The 17411-nt window shown below is 42.3% G+C and overlaps 1 protein-coding gene across 4 annotated transcripts in view; it reads right to left on the reverse strand.

Annotated features, from left to right (window-relative positions):
* The window catches only part of TRAPPC13 (trafficking protein particle complex subunit 13), a 47553-nt gene extending 31997 nt beyond the window's left edge, over window positions 1-15556 (reverse strand). For 2 of the 4 annotated variants that reach the window (XM_040340215.1, XM_040340196.1), the window contains exon 1: window positions 15429-15556. In XM_040340215.1, coding sequence (XP_040196149.1) covers window positions 15429-15474 — 46 coding nt within the window. In that variant the 5' untranslated portion in view covers window positions 15475-15556. The remainder of the gene's footprint in view (window positions 1-15428) is intronic. The other 2 variants (XM_040340207.1, XM_040340189.1) reach the window with 1 other exon arrangement.
* Between the last annotated feature and the right edge of the window lie 1855 nt (window positions 15557-17411).

Consider the following 17411-nt stretch of genomic DNA (forward strand, 5'->3'; position numbering starts at 1 on the left):
GATGCAGAACACTGCCAAAGTAGGGGAAAAAAATACACAATATTATCTCCCTCCCAAAGGGAAAAAAGAGAGGAAGGAATTAATTTTAAAACCTTCCATTAGGACTCACAGTGTTAAAAACCGGAGGACCAAGGGAAGTAAACCAATATGAAAAAGGGAAATGTATAGTCCTCATATGACTGAGGTCAACGGACAATGCTGCTAGCATATTAATCCTCGTCATACCGGACTTTTATAACAAAATCAAAACTTATGGAGGTACGATCACCAGAGTCCGCCCCTGGTCGTCTGTATCCCCTATATACATAAAAGAACATATAAGATTACTGCAGTAAGTAATCCAGCTAGATAAAATTAACAACATGTGTAAAAGAAACAGAATTGACTGTCTATGTTTACACTAAATAAATACCTTAAAATTTTTTTTATAAATGACATAAAAATGTATCGCATAAGTTAATGAAACATACATAATTTACAATACCACATTGACACAGATATTTAAGAGTCTCTCGTTTAAAAAAAGAGGATTCAACATACTATATCAACATTAAGAACTAATAAATAGATCCATAGAAAAAACGCGACTTTCATATTTGGAATAACCCTCCATAACGGAAATATACGTGGACAGATCTCAATCACATAAATCTTAAAGACTATGAGTTATCCAAAAAACAATTCAAGTCTACCTCGATATTTAAGCCGTGAGGCGAGTAACATTTAATCTTATGTATCCAGGACATCTCGGTCCTAGATATAGATCTAACCAAGTCGCTCCCCCTCCAATGGGCGGTGAACTTGGGATCGACAAGTTCACCGCCCATTGGAGGGGGAGCGACTTGGTTAGATCTATATCTAGGACCGAGATGTCCTGGATACATAAGATTAAATGTTACTCGCCTCACGGCTTAAATATCGAGGTAGACTTGAATTGTTTTTTGGATAACTCATAGTCTTTAAGATTTATGTGATTGAGATCTGTCCACGTATATTTCCGTTATGGAGGGTTATTCCAAATATGAAAGTCGCGTTTTTTCTATGGATCTATTTATTAGTTCTTAATGTTGATATAGTATGTTGAATCCTCTTTTTTTAAACGAGAGACTCTTAAATATCTGTGTCAATGTGGTATTGTAAATTATGTATGTTTCATTAACTTATGCGATACATTTTTATGTCATTTATAAAAAAAAATTTAAGGTATTTATTTAGTGTAAACATAGACAGTCAATTCTGTTTCTTTTACACATGTTGTTAATTTTATCTAGCTGGATTACTTACTGCAGTAATCTTATATGTTCTTTTATGTATATAGGGGATACAGACGACCAGGGGCGGACTCTGGTGATCGTACCTCCATAAGTTTTGATTTTGTTATAAAAGTCCGGTATGACGAGGATTAATATGCTAGCAGCATTGTCCGTTGACCTCAGTCATATGAGGACTATACATTTCCCTTTTTCATATTGGTTTACTTCCCTTGGTCCTCCGGTTTTTAACACTGTGAGTCCTAATGGAAGGTTTTAAAATTAATTCCTTCCTCTCTTTTTTCCCTTTGGGAGGGAGATAATATTGTGTATTTTTTTCCCCTACTTTGGCAGTGTTCTGCATCAGCAGGAACTGCGGGTTTCCAGGAGTCAAAATGGAGGATTAACGATCGTGACCAGATCTGCTCCCTGGTTGGCTCCGCCCCTGTATCTGTTATATGTGCGGCAGGTTGGGGCGTCTCCTTACCCCGTGAACACGTCCCCATTGTGACGAAACGTCGGGAGGAGACGCTCTGACGTTGCCGCGTTTACCAGGTGTAAGGATCCGGATATCCGGACGCACGCCTATACACAGTCCGGCCGGCTGTGTTTTTTTTACCTTGTACCTGATTTTATGTCCGCTTGATGCCTATCTCTTTCTTTGGAAATGTAAGTAAGCATTTGGCTTTTTTTATGCTACAATAAACCAGCGCAGTATTACACTATATTCCTCTCTTGGTGTTTCCTTTGCATCTATGGAGCCTGGATTCTATTGGTGAATATTCATTTATGGATACTGCTGGTTGAAGATTACCCTGTATGTTGCTGCTGGATCTGATATTCATGCCTAATTTTTACTGAATTCTGGTAAGAGTCAGTACTATCTGTGGTGGAGGTCTCCTGTTGGTCTAAACACAGCGTGGTTGATATCACTGTTAGTCGGAAGATTCTTTTTCATCACACACCTGCGGACTACTTTAACCTTTTGGCTCACTTGGACTGTCAATATGTTGTATTGATTTAGATATATTTGTGTCGCTTAGTGGTTATATGTAAATTGCACTTCTTCATGAATGGTGCTTATCACCATATATTTAACTATTTGGTTTAACTAGTCACAGGATTTTCACTATTTTTAGATTTTTTATTTTTTGAACTAGCGCGACTTCTTTTTTCTCATTATGCTTGTCTGTGCTGTATGGCACACTTAAGACGCGGCTGGTATTTATTTTTTTTTTTTTATTTTTTGCACTTTATGCTGGGTCTGCGCAACAATCTTCTCTCTTTATTTATGAACCTTCACCTTGCAAAGTAAAGAGCATCAGTTCCTTTAACCACTTCCCGCCCGGCCTATGGCCGATTTACGTCCGGGAAGTGGTTGTGAAATCCTGACAGGACGTCCATGGACGTCCTGCAGGATTTCATGCCGAGTGATGCGGGGTGTCAGTCTGACACCCTGCATCACCGATCTCGGTAAAGAGCCTCCGGCGGAGACTCTTTACCACGTGATCAGCCGTGTCGAATCACGGCTGATCACGATGTAAACAGGAAGAGCCGTTGATGGCACTTCCTCACTCACGTCTGACAGACGCGAGTATAGGAGAGCCGATCAGCGGCTGTCCTGACAGGGGGGGTTCGCGCTGATTGTTCATCAGCGCAGCCCCCCCTCGGATCGCCACATGGACCACCAGGGTGGGCAAAAAAAAAAAAAAAAAGTCTTGAAAAAAAAAAAAAGAAGCTTTTAAAAAAAAAAAAAAGATACCAATCAGTGCCCACAAATGGGCACTGACTGGCAACATGGGTAGATCAGTGCTGCCCCACAATGTCCATCAGTGCCACCCCAGTGTCCATCAGTGCCCAGTGCCCACCTATCAGTGCCCATCTGTGCCACCCATAAGTATCCATCAGTGCCACCCATAAGTGCTGCCCATGAGTGCCCATCTGTGCCGCCCATGAGTGCCCATCAGTGCCACCCATGAGTGCCCATCAGTGCCACCCATGAGTGCCCATCAGTGCCGCCCATAAGTGCCGCCCATAAGTGCCCATCAGTGCCGTCCATGAGTGCCCATCAGTGCCGCCAATCAGTGCCACCTCATCTGTGCCCGTCAGTACTACCTCATCGATGTCCATCAGTGCCATCTCATCGTGCCCATCAGTGCCCGTAATTGAAAGAGAAAACTTACTTATTTACAAAAAAATTAACAGAAAAAAATAAAAACGTAATTTATTTTCAAAATTTTCAGTGTTTTTTTAGTTGTTGCGCAAAAAAAAAAAAAATCGCAGAGGTGATCAAATACCACCAAAAGAAAGCTCTATTTGTGGGGAAAAAAGGACGCCAATTTTGTTTGGGAGCCACGTCGCACGACCACGCAATTGTCATTCAAAGTACTGGTCGGTTAAAGGTAGTCTTCACACCCCCACCAATACTTGGTGTCTGCCCCTTCAGATTCCACCAAATGACTACTAGCATATTAGCTGCATAACAATTGGTGCTCTATGGTCTTTTAGGCCCCTTTCACACTGGAGCGTTATTCGAGCGAAGCCTCATCTGCAATCCCAATGGGCTGGTAAAGCACCACTATGACCCTAACGTTTTAGGGCGTTTTTGAAGTGCCTCAGTGTGAAAGGGCTTTCAATTCATTTCAACGGAGAGGGGCGTTTTTGGAGCGTTTTTTTTTTCAGCGCCCAAAAGCTGCTGCTGCTTGCAAGACTCAATGTGAAAGGGTCCATTGAGATGCATGGAGAGCGTTTTTATGAGCGTTTTAATAGCGCTATTTTTAACGCTAAAATGCTGTAAAAACGCTTCAGTGTGTACTTACTAAAAATGCAACATGGCAAAAAAATGAATCTGTTCTAAAAGCTACAAATAGGGAAAGTGCAGCGGTTCAATATTTACATTCATTTTTGTAAACTTGAGCAAAAAAATAAAAAGTAAAAATCAATTATCAAAATCAACATTTTAATATAAATTACATTTTTACAACAAAAAGTTCATATTGTAAACAGGTATTAAACTACTCTCTCTCACACACTCACCACACATTAAACATATCTAATAAAAAAGCACAGTGTGAAACTATTTACTGCATCAAAATTCCTTCCAAATTCCAGTGAATATCAATAAAAATAATTACAGCATTTAAAAAAAAAATCTGAATGTGGTTTACCACATTTTGCGTATTTAGCCAATGTGTTATATATATATATATATATATATATATATAAATATATAAAATGTATATTATGGGGTTAATTTTACAAAAAAAAAACGGGGGTGTGAAAAATCTGGTGCAGCTCTGCATAGAAACCCATCAGCTTCCAGGTTTTATTGTCAAAGCTTCAATGAACAAGATGAATTTAGAAACAGATTGGCTACCATGTAGAGCTATACCAGATTTTGCGCACTCCAGTTTTAGTAAATCAACTCCCAAGCTTTTAAGACTATACAAAATATAATATTTTACATTGCAAATAATAATCCTTAAACTGGCCACACACCTAATTACACATCTAATCCCTAGGATTTGTTTAGATTTTTTTTTTATAAACCAAGCAGACGGCCCACTTGCACTACACAAAGCTGTCAGAAAATCTAACGTAATCCAAATTCTACAATCACACTTTAAAGGATAAATTCACGTTGCAAAAAAAGAAAATTTTTTTTGCAGGTAAAAAAAATAAAAAATTAAATAAAGCATTTTTTTTGTAATGGACCTGTAAAGCATTGCACCCACGATCAGTAGACCATGGGTGTAATGCCACTGTCTTGCAGATTGTGTATCTGTCTGGTCATACCTCAAATATTTTTGGGGAAAATAGTATAAATTGGTGGGTTTAAAGCCCTCCACACCCTTAATGAAAAGACTTCCGTTTGTCCTCGATCCACCAATCTTCCCTGTGCAGCCCCTCATGAGCCGCACAGCCATGCTTCAGAATGGCCTTATTTATTACCATACTCCCAGCAAGCTCCTGCATAGTACAGCTTTTCCGCCCATACTTCTTCTGGGTCACAGGAGTGCGCTTCTGTGGCCCAGAATCATCTAACCCCTTGCCACAGCTCACTGTTAGCCGATGTCACAGAGTCACTCCAGGCTCTGGAAGGATCCTGACAATGTCAGCACGTGGCCGAGAGCCTGACCGCTCCCACTACCTCCCCAGTGGAGGGGCAGATCAGACCTGAGCTGACTGAGAACTGAACAATCACATGACAACTGGTCTTGGGGTTAGAGCCAGCGAAGGACTGATGCTGCAGCATGGAGGCGAGTATATATTTTATATTCCCACACTTTTCCTTTACGTAGGGAACTGCTAAAACATCGGTCAGGTTTTTATTATCCGTTGCCCTGTACTTCTGTCTGGTAAAAGGTAGTCATTAGAACAGAAAGTGAACGGAAATCTCTCAAATCAAGCCCCTGAAATCAGCAAAACCTCACAGGGGGGTTCAACTCTATGTCCATTTTAGAAAAAAAAAATCCTAAGCAAAGATACAATTGAATTAACAACTTGTACCAAAGGTACAGTTGTCCTTGAATGTGTGATAGTGACTTTATCCCAATTCTCTCAAGAGGATAAAGTAGACTTAGGGGGTGATAACAGGTTTCCTGTGAAGGATCAATAAAACGTAATAGGACCGATCTCTTCTATAGGCTCCATGCATGGTAGGTATATATGTGTGAAAGCCTAGGCCCTTGGTCAAATCTCGTTGCTGCGGGGAAAGATCAGAGTTCAAAACGGCCGATACATTTTTTTCCAGCAGTAATCACCCAGCCTACTGGCTTAGGCCTCATTCACATGACGGACCGTTCGGGTCCGCCTGTCAGTTTTGACGGCGGAACTGAACGGCCGCTCCATGCATCCCTATGGAGCGTTGGATGTCAGCGGAGACATGTCCGCTGACATCCGACCCGACCCGCTAAAAACAGACGTATGGGGGGCTTGTCCCCATCCGTCCATGCAGATCGGGTAAGATCTGATGAAGACGAACATGCTGTCCGTTTTCATCAGATCGCTCCATAGGAGACAGCGGTGCCCGACAAGCCCCTCCCCACTCAGTGAGCAGAGAGGAGACTGTCATCCGTCGCCTCAGCAGAGATCTGCGGACTGATCTCCCACTGAGCTGACGGGAGCAGGCGGACTCCGTAGGAACAGAGTCCCCCTCGTGTGAATGGGGCCCTAGACAAATGGCTATTACCTTTGAAAAAAGTTACGTTTCTACTTGTATTGTTTTTTTAAATCAATTCCAAAATTTTGGACATTACAAACTAAAAATGTTTCCATGTTTACGTACAGAAAAATCTATTTTACCAGAAAGCTTCAGTTCTGACCTAACCAAGGTGCCAATATGCTCACAATAACGCAAGTCACAGAATATCCATATCTGGTTTATATCTCTTTGAATTGTGGCATTACAGCTCGGAAGAACTCTATCTCTTAGCAATCGGCTCAGTTTTCTCCAAACCTCTTCCAGGGTTCGAGTTCCACAGACCGATGGTAAAATTGTCCATCTTCCTCTGTGGAAGATATTCAGATTAAGTTTATCCAAGATGGCTTTTAGTTCTTGAGATGGTTGAATATTGGTGTCTCCACTCCTGGCTCTCTGAGTACATATACTCCAAGTCCTGAACTGTGCATTCCCACCAGAAACATGCTCATCCACAGCCTGAGGACAGGAGATTGGGTCAATGTCTTCAGATGAAACAATTGGCTGGTTATTGTCTGCATAAACATTGGTTTTGAACTCTAACAGACCAGGTGTTGGATCACAGTACAAAAAGGTCTCCACAGGGAAAGGGTCGAAAGGACTATGATCTATCTCTGAACAGAAATCACTTGGCACAGGAGGACATTTTTGAGGCTGTAGAATAAAGCCGGTTATGTACTGTGGAAACCAAGGTGCAAACTCTGGCAGGTGGCGGGCAGGAAATTCTTCCAATGAGCCAGCACATAATTTATGCAATTTCTCCGGTGTCGTTTCTGATGGACGATAGTGCAATACGACTTCCATTTCATAGACAGCTAAAACTCCAACATCCCAAGACTCTTCCACTGGCCAGTAAATGCTAATTCTGCAGGTTGTCTGAGAGCACAGGTACTTCTGTACTCATGTCCCGAGCTGGCCTAGTCTGATCCACAGTATATGTCGTTCTGTAGCAGATCCTTGGGGAACAAAATACTGTACAGCTTCAATATTACTCCCTCCAGCCATTAAATTAGTTGAAGCAACATATCTAATCTTCATGCCGCAGGTTGCAGTAATCTCCAGAAATTTCACTTCACATAATCGTCACAGAGACCATCTCATAGAAACGTAGAAGGATCGATTTGAATCTCCAACATTCTGAATCCCACATCATCACATGTTATGTCGACCTAAAGTAGAAGTATTGTACATAACTGTTGGGATGATGAATATCTTAGTTGCATAATACTACGGTAAAGAACTTACTGCCAGAACTCAGCACACAATTAGTCCAGGGTGACATCTGTGCGGGTGGTGCACAGGCACAGCAGTCCATTCACTTAAACGGGCTGCTGTACCTGCGTTTCCCACAAGGAAAATGTCCTGACCTTTCTATGAAAACTTGAGAGCTTTGGAACCATGCCGTTTCAGGCACCACATTTTCAGATGCATGAGTGCCATTTAAAATTATCGGCACCCCGCGCACCCGCTAAATAGCGTGTTTTGGGTCCACAACACATGCAATTTACACACATACCTACAATAGTGTGAACCCTTGAGCCATCTTTCTTTTATCAAGTTTTGTGTAAATACAATTCATGTGTTGCATTAACAAAAAAAAACTATTTTTAACAATCTCAAATTTCCAAAGGAAGAAAAAAGGTAGGAAGTGCCACAAGTCATCTATGGTGTGAGAGCTACTTTGAAAAATTAAATAAAGCATACAAAAAAAAACACTCTTAAGGGCCAAGGAGCACCCAGCTTAAAAAAATCCCCCCCAATTCCCTTTCTTCTTTTCATAGCCCCCGCCCCCCTCTCCCTTGGGTCATCTTCCAATTCTTCTCTTTAACTCGTACTTCTCTATTACTTACCCCCTCCTAGCTGGACATACCATCCCCCTACCAGCTTTTCGAACACTACAATCCCTTCCATTGCCCCCTTCCCTATAGGATATCATGCTTTCCTGAACAGCTTAACCTTAAGAACACCCTTTGCCATGAAGGGTGCGAAATACCCAATAAGAAAATTACTGTAAGCCACCATTGACACGAACCACACCCACCTGTTTCATGGTATAATATTTGTGTAGGTTATACTGTTTCACTTTTCCGCAGACTTGCAGATACATTGTGTAGCTTTCCATTAACACGGTAGATTACAAACATTTGAATAAAAATACAAAATAAATACGAAGCTCCATTTCAGGCTGAAAAAAAAAAAAAAAAGATTTTTTTGATTTAACCGCTTAAGGACCGCCGCACGACTATTTACGTCGGCAGAATGGCACGGCTGGGCACATGGGCGTACAGGTACGTCCCCTTTAAGATGTACAGCCGTGGGTCGCGACCGCGCCAGTGTCCCGCGATCGGATCACAGAGAGGAAGAACGGGGAGAGGTGAGTGTAAACAAACCTTCCTAGTGTGGCTGTCAGTGATCGTCTGTTCCCTGTGTTATAGAACAACGATCAGTGACGTAACACGCACAGCCACGCCCCCCCCACAGTAAGAACACTCCCTTACAACACGCTTAACCCCTTTAGCGCCCCCTCCTGGTTAACCCCTTCACTGCCAGTATCATTTTCACAGTAATCGGTGCATTTTAATAGCACTTTTCGCTGTGAAAATGACAATGGTCCCAAAAATGTGTCAAAAGTGTCTGATGTGTCCGCCATGTCGCAGTCACGAAAAAAAAAAAAAACGCTGATCGCCGCCATTAGTAGTAAAAAAATAAAATAATTAATAAAAATGCCATAAAACGTTCCCCTATTTTGTAAACGCTATAAATTTTGCGCAAACCAATCATAAACGCTTATTGCAATTTTATTAACCAAGAATAAGAAGAATACTTATCAGCCTAAACTGAGGACATTTTTTATATATATATATTTTTTTTGGGGGATAGTTATTATAGCAAAAAGTAAAAAATATTGAATTTTTTTTTTTTTATTGTCGCTGTATTTTTGTTTATATCGCAAAAAATAAAAACCGCAGAGGTAATCAAATACCACCAAAAGAAAGCTCTGTTTGTGGGGAAAAAAAAGCGCCAATTTTGTTTGTGAGCCACGTCGCACGACCGCGCAATTGTCAGTTAAAGCGACGCAGTGCCGAATTGCAAAAAGGGGCCAGGTTCTTTACCTGCATATTGGTCCGGGTCTTAAGTGGTTAAATAATGTTTTTTGGATTTTTATCACATTTATTTTAGTAAAATGTATCTAAAGATAATTTTCTATTTAGGATACATCAAAGCGGTTGTAAACCCGCATTTGTTTTTTTTTGTTTTTTTACACCTGAAAAGTAAAAGCCATAATGAGCTAGTATGCACTGCATACTAGCTCATTATGAAATACTTACCTTAAAACGAGGTGTAGGGAACTTACCTGGTCCACGCCGAGCAAGATATCATCTTGCTCTGGCGTGTCTTCCGGGTATCACCGCTCCAGCGCTGTGATTGGCTGGAGTGGCGATGTCGTCACTCCCGCGCATGTGGCGGCCGGCCCTTTAGCCGGGGATTCCCCCTGCGCATGCGCCGCTGCAATCAGCGGCGCATTGCGAGGGGAATATCTCCTAAACTGTACAGGTTTAGAAGATATTCTTTATACCTACAGGTAAGCCTTATTATAGGCTTACCTGTAGGTAAAAGTCAAAAAGTGGGGTTTACAACCACTTTAATAATTTTGTTTATTCAGCATGAAATGGAGCTTAGTTATGTAGCACGAGGCTCTATATTCTGCAATATTTACATTTTTGGTAAACTCATTCAATGAATCCCAGTTCTGCAAGCTGCGATAACATGCACTGTATTGAAGCATTCACACAATTTCACAGTAACCATGAGATTAAAAAAAAAAAAGTTCAGAAATATTCCTCTTTCCTTGAATTGGTTCTCATATCGCTGTTTTACTAACCTGACAGCTTATTATTCTAAATAGGAAACCTTCATTTTGTTTGCAAATAAAGATTTAAAGATTTTAACTACCAGCAAGAAAAGGTCCTTACATTTAAAGAGCACCTGTTATTTCAGATCCATCATGTCAGCGCCTGTTAGCGGGCATCTATTCAGCTGCTGACGCCATGTCCCTCACCTTGTTGTGTCACTGCCGCATCACCAGCAGTTCCATTAAAGTGAATGAGATGGTCGTGATTCAACAGCAGGGGGGACAGAGATGACAGTTGCTCTTTAAAAATTATGATTTGAATCAAGCCTTTTTACTAGTGATTTAAATCGACTTGATTGAAATCAAATCCACCCTGCTTAGAAGTACAGGAAAATATATATATTTTTTAGGAATCATACATACCTAGGTGGATGCGGCATGGATCCGATGCTGCATTTGTCCCTCGCTGACTCTTAAAGGAACACTAAAGGTTCGTTTTTTATTAGATCAATTGATTGCTGTAAGCTAGAGCATTTAAATATCACTAACCTTGTTTTTCCCTTTTGACCTCCAAAATACAGTAATCCAGGTTTGAAAATGCCATTTCCTGTCTCCCCTTTTCTTGCTTCCCACCAGCATCTGAGCCGTTTTGCATGGTGGAAAGCAGAATGTGCTCACCACCTCCCTATGACTACAGCCCTGCGTGAAGATGCTCTCTTATCCCTCACAGGCATGGAGGCTAAGCCTAATGGGAACTGTAGTTCCCATTAGGCCGTGATGTAGCAAGAATGAATGCGCACCGCAAACCAGGAAGTCAGTGAGAATAATGATTCAGGAGTGACGGAGGTGAATAAAACAGCTCGATTTCAACAGGTATCAAAGTAGTTATAATGCAAAACATTACTTTTTACTTTATCAGCTACTGTTAGACTTTAATTTAAGAGGAAAATATTTTTGTCTTTACAACCCCTTTAAGGCCCGTACACACGATCGGATATTCTGACTACAATGGTCCGATGGATGTGTTTTGACGGGTAATCCGACCGCCTGTATTCTCCATCGGACAATTGTCTGATCCCCCCGACAACAAATATTGGATGGTCATGCTCTCAAAATGTCCGACAACAAATGTGTTCTGTCGGATTATGCGATCGTGTGTACACATATCCTTCTGACTAAAATCCAAAGTACAAACACGTATGCTCCGAATTAGGGCTGCAACTAACGAATATTTTCATAATCGATTATTGTTTTGATTAATCGGTTAATAACCAAAAAAAAATAATTTTGCTGCGATTTGCATTTTTTTTTTTGGGCAGATTAAAAAAACACAAATTTCCACAAAAACGCATTACATGCTTTTCTGCAGCTTCTCCAACGAAGTATATTGAACCAAAAAAACAAAATGGTAGCGTTTTGCATAAAAAAAAAAAAAAGAAAGTCCTCGACATTTCCAAAAACGCAGCAGCTGAAAAAAGCATGGATGTGAACGTGTCCCATAGGAAACCATGTAAATGAACTGTAGTGTGTTTCTGCAAAAAGCACCAAAAAACTGAGGTGTGACCCCAGGACTGAGATGTTTAGTGACATAATGGGGGTTAAAAAAACTAAAATTAGTACAAAAAGAGCAAATAATCGCTACGGTAAGGGGTTAATTTTTTACTGTGGGACAGTGAAAGTAATATTTACAGTAGTGACTTGCTTTTTTGTACTATAAAGGGATAATTTTAGTTTTTTAGTTTTTTAACCGCATTATGCTACTGGCTGATTAATCGATTATAAAAATAGTAATCGATTCATTTCATAATCGATTAGTTGTCGATTAATTGATTAGTTGTTTCAGCACTACTCCGAAAAAATGCTAAACATCAGACAACAATAGCAGAAGTTTCCCAAAGGGTGGCGGTAAAGAGCTGAAAAACCACGTGGTTTGGTGTATGTTGGCTGAAAATGTTCTGCCGTCTGTATGCAGAACAAGTTCACGGACAAAAATACACGGATTTGTGGGATCATGTGTATGAGGCTTAAGACTCAGAACCGAGCGATCAAACACCACAGATCCCTCGACTCTCAGAGCTCTATGGGCAGAGAGCTGGCGACTGTCAGTCACCGCATTGTGCTCTGCCCCCGGCGCCGGCTCTCATCGACTGAGAGGCCAAGCTGGGTACCGATCCAGGGTTGTGGGCAGATCCAACGTATTGTCCCAGCCTGGACCGGCTCTGTGATGTCAGCTTAAAACGGGTCACAGAACGAACTGCACTCCTGTAATCCACAGGAGAAGTACAGCCAAACAAGCTTTGGCTGTACTTCTTTATCACTTGTCACCCAGACCAAATTCTGACATTTCTCTCCTACATGTAAAAAAAATCAATTATTTTGCTCGAAAATTACATAGAACCCCCAAACATATGTTTTTTTGGCAAGGACCTTAGAGAATACAATGGCGGTCAATTCAACTTTTTATGTCGCACAGTATTTGCGTAATGTGAAAGATGATATTATGCCAAGTAAATAGATACCCAACATGTCACTCGTCAAAATTGCGCACATTCATAGAATGGCACCAAGCTTCGGTACTTTTTTTACTGGTTACATGTTTTGAGTTACAGAGGAGGTCTAGGGCTAGAATTATTGCTCTCGCTCTAACATTTGCGGCAATACCTCACATCTCTATGGTAAACATCCAGGGGCAGGCGGATCCTGTCACTGACTCACCGATCAGTCGGTAGAAGCACCGGAGGGCAGTGGGAGGGGGACGTCCCCTCTCGTCGCTTGTAAGAACGATCAAGCGGCTGACCAGCCTCTATGATCGTTCTTATGGTGTAGAGAATCGCCGGCTGAAAAAAGACAATTGGCTAGATTCACAAAGAGATACGCCGTCGTAACTCGGAATCGAAGCCGTTGTATGTTTAAAGCGGGGGTTCACCCTAAAACATCTATATACCATTACTTCCAGCATACTGCTAACATCAACAGTATGCTGGATTTTTTTTTTTTCCCGCTGTACTTGCGTTTTTTTTTCCGTTCTTTTCACCCGGCTTCCGGGTTCTTGCTCCCCCGGGAGGTAGGCATTTCTAAGATGAGGCATAGATGATTGACGTGTGGGTAAAGCGCGTCACGCCTTCCAAAAATATCCGAGATGGGACTCGGCACTTTACGGGGCGCCTGCGCAGTCAGCTCTACACGGCAAGCGGCGTAAAGAGCCGAGTCCCCCTCGGGTATTTTCGGAAGGCGTGACGCGCTTTACTCGCACGTCAATCATCTATGCCTCGAGCACAGAGCGTCTCCTGGGAGGATCTACACTCACTCCCAGGAGACATTGCGCAGAGCTCCCCGTCGGGGAAAAGGAGCGACACGCCCATTCCCCGCAAGGAAGAAGACCCGGAAGTGAGGCTGAAGACAGGTAAGTGTACACATTTTAAAAAAAAAATGACAACGCTACAAGCCTTTATTAAGGCTGGAGATAGGTTAGCTAAAAAGTTCATTTTGAGGGTGAACCTCCGTCTTAAGTGTATTCTCAAACTGAGATACACTTAAACCTAGCTAAGATACGACGGCCTGCGCCGTTGTATCTTAGCTGTCTAGTTCTGCCGGCCGCTAGGGGCGTGAACGCTGATTTACGCCTAGAATGCGTAAATCAGCGAGCTACGCCGTTTCACGATCGCACGCTTGCCCGTCACAGTAAAGATACGTTGTTTACGTAAGGCGATTCCCGGCGTAAAGTTCGTCGAACAAATAGCTGGACTAGTCAATGTTAAGTATGGCCGTCGTTCCCGCGTCGAAATTTGAAAAAATTTACGTTGTTTGCGTAAGTCGTCCGTGAATGGGGCTGGACGTAATTTACGTTCACGTCGAAACCAATACGTTCTTGCGGGGTACTTTGGAGCAATGCACACTGGGATATGTCCACGGACGGCGCATGCGCCGTTCGTAAAAAACGTCAATCACGCTGGGTCACGAGTAATTTACATAAAACACGCCCCTTCATCCTCATTTGAATTAGGCACTCTTAGGCTGGCCCATTTACACTACGCCACCGTAACTTAGGAGGCAAGTGCTTTGTGAATACAGCACTTGCCTCTCTGACTTACGGCGGCGTAGCGCAAATACGATACGCCGCCTCAAAGATGCGCCCAGCTACCTGAATCTAGCTAAATATCTGAATGATGCCTGTAGCTTCAGATATCATTCAAATATACCACCACAAAGCCCAGGACGTCATATGACGGCCGGAGGGCAGGAAGTGGTTAAAGTGGTTCTAAAGTCAATTTTTTTTTTTTTTTAACCTAAATGCATTTTAGTCAGTAACTAATTTTATTTCCCCAGGCACACAAATGTCAAATGATATTAGCATAATAGCTTAAAAAAAAAAAAACACCACACTAAAAGTAAGTTTTAGGGCACACAAGCACAATATATTAACAGATTCTTTTGGTAAAATATAAGAGGTGCAGTTGAACTAAGTAAATAGATACTGAACATGTCAACACTTAAAATTTCCCATGAAATGACAATGATAAACACCCCGCTGCCCTAGTCTTACCTACCCTTGAGAATATGAAAAAATTGCATTATTATTATTTTATTTTAGGAGATGTCGAATCGCAAAAAGTGCTCTGGTCAGGAAGGGTAAATCCTTCCGGGGCTTTAGTGGTTAAAGCGAAAATAAAAGTTTAGCATCATTTTCGGTAGCGTGCCGTGGTGCATTAACGTGCATGGTGCTGCATTTTAGCGCTATGCCCTGCACTTGTACACAATGTGGCGGTGAGAACTTTTTTATTTATCCGGTACAGAAGAACGCAGGTCACTGAGCATGGTGTGGACAGGAGCTTAGACAGGCATACATGACCACAACACACATCAATAGGCCCCAATCCCCCCCTCCAGGGTAGATGAGCAGGCCTGACACTGTGCTGACCTCTGGAGAAGAACTCCATTCACCCCAATCCTGCACAGAGGTCTGCTGTACCCGGGGAGGAAGGGGGAGGGGTGTCCCATTGGTGTGTAGTCTTATACAGGCTGAGGTGTCAGGGGCCAGGCTGTGAGCCATGCCAGTGATGGGTACACGGGCATAGCACTACTTAAACAGCAGAGGAAGTGACTAAACCCCGTAACCCCTCGGTACCTTTGAGGGCCAGTAGGTGTTCCTGCTTGGGCTGGTTCACTTCCATGGCGCCCGAACTGTCAGCCCGCAGAGCAACCTCACTGCACGGCTCCTACGGCAAGCAAAGGGGACCAAATCGTGTATCAGCGCATGCGCAGAATAGGCCCGACGCCTGGCAGATCATGTGACAGGTCACAGGGCGGGGAGATGACGGGTGCTTATCCTGAGGGAACATGTCTGTGGAACTACAAAGCACAATGTGCACTGTCTAATAAGGCATTACTATATGTCTGTGGAACTACAAATCCCAGTGTGCACTACCTAAAATAGAGTATTATATGTAAATGCACTGCCTAATAAATTAGTATGTTTGTGGAACTACAAGTCCCAGTGTGCACTGCCTAATAAAGTATTATAAATGTCTGGAACTACAACGCTCACTATGCACTGTCTACTGAAGTTAAATACTGTATTATGAAGGTCTGTGGAACTATAACTCCCAGTGTGCACTGCCTAATAAAGTATTATAAATGTCTCTGGAACTACAACGCTCACTATGCACTGTCTACTGAAAGCGGGGGTTCATCCAAAAATAAATGTTTAACATTACATTCAGCCGAATTGTCCAAATGACAATCAGCTGTTTTTTTTTTTCCCCGTACATACCGTATTTTCACCGCCGCTTCCGGGTATGTCTTCTGCGGGACTGGGCGTTCCTAATTGATTGACAGGCTTTATCGCGTCACGAGTTGCCGAAAGAAGCCAGACTGTGAGTCGGCTCTATATGGCACCTGCGCACTGACGTTCGGCTTCTTTCGGCAACTCGTGACGCGCAGTATGCGATGGTCGGAAGCCTGTCAATCAATTAGGAACGCCCAGTCCCGCAGAAGACATACCCGGAAGCGGCGGTGAAAATGCGGTATGTACGGGGAAAAAAAAACAAAAAAAACAGCCGATTGTCATTAGGACAACTCGGCTGAATGTAATGTTAAAAATGTATTTTTTGGGTGAACCTCCACTTTAAGTTAAGTACTGTATTATGAAAGTCTGTGGAACTATAACTCCCAGTGTGCACTGCCTAATTTCCTGGTAATAATCACTAAAGGCCCATACACACGGTCTGACTTTTTGCCAACAAACTTCAAAATGAGCAAGTTTCCAAAATATACCGACCGTGTGTACCCTCCATCGGACAAACTTTTTCGGGTTTTCAAAACGTTTGGTCTGCAAACGGACAAACTATACGTCAACAAGAGTCCGGTGGTGCCTAGTCCGACCGTGTGTACAGCAAGCAATCAAACTTTTGGACAAAGTACAAACGCGCATGCTCAGAATCAAAGACCAGCTGGAAGCGTTCTGTCTGGTAGAACTAGCGTTCGTATTTAAAAGAGCACATTCCGTGATACTGACGGAGTAAAAACAAATGTCTTTACTTTGGATTAGTGTATTTTGGTTATATGAATCAAACATATTTCTATATTTTTGGTGGGTCAAGTTAGCACAACCCCATTGCACAACATGTCTGCTTGACGAACGCGAATGCACACAGATGAAACCTCTACTAACTCTCGATTAGCAGAAGGAACCCAAAGGGTGACGCCGGAGAATTAAACTTCCTCTTTTAAACTCTCGTCAGTACGTTGAAACCTCACTACGTTCGTGTTTGTTGCCGAAAAAGTCAGAGCGTGTGTATGCGGCATAAGAAAAGGTAAACAGGCCACTGATCATCAATGCCCTAATTGCAAAAAAGGGCAATCAAAGCCAGCAATCAGTGCCCACCAATGCCAGCAATCAGTGCCCACCAGTTCCTTGCAAGGCAATGTCAGAATGTGCTAGTACGCATACTAGCACCTTATGTGAAACTTACCTAAGACTACTTTCACACTGATGCACTTTACAGGTACTACAGTGCTAAAAAATACCGCCTGTAAGGCTGAATATATTCATCTCCCAATGTGCAAATATGCAACGCAATAAATATTTCAAATTTTATATAATTAGGGC

The sequence above is a fragment of the Rana temporaria genome, chromosome 1 (genome assembly GCF_905171775.1).
Source record: "Rana temporaria chromosome 1, aRanTem1.1, whole genome shotgun sequence".
In the NCBI taxonomy this organism is placed as follows: domain Eukaryota; kingdom Metazoa; phylum Chordata; class Amphibia; order Anura; family Ranidae; genus Rana; species Rana temporaria.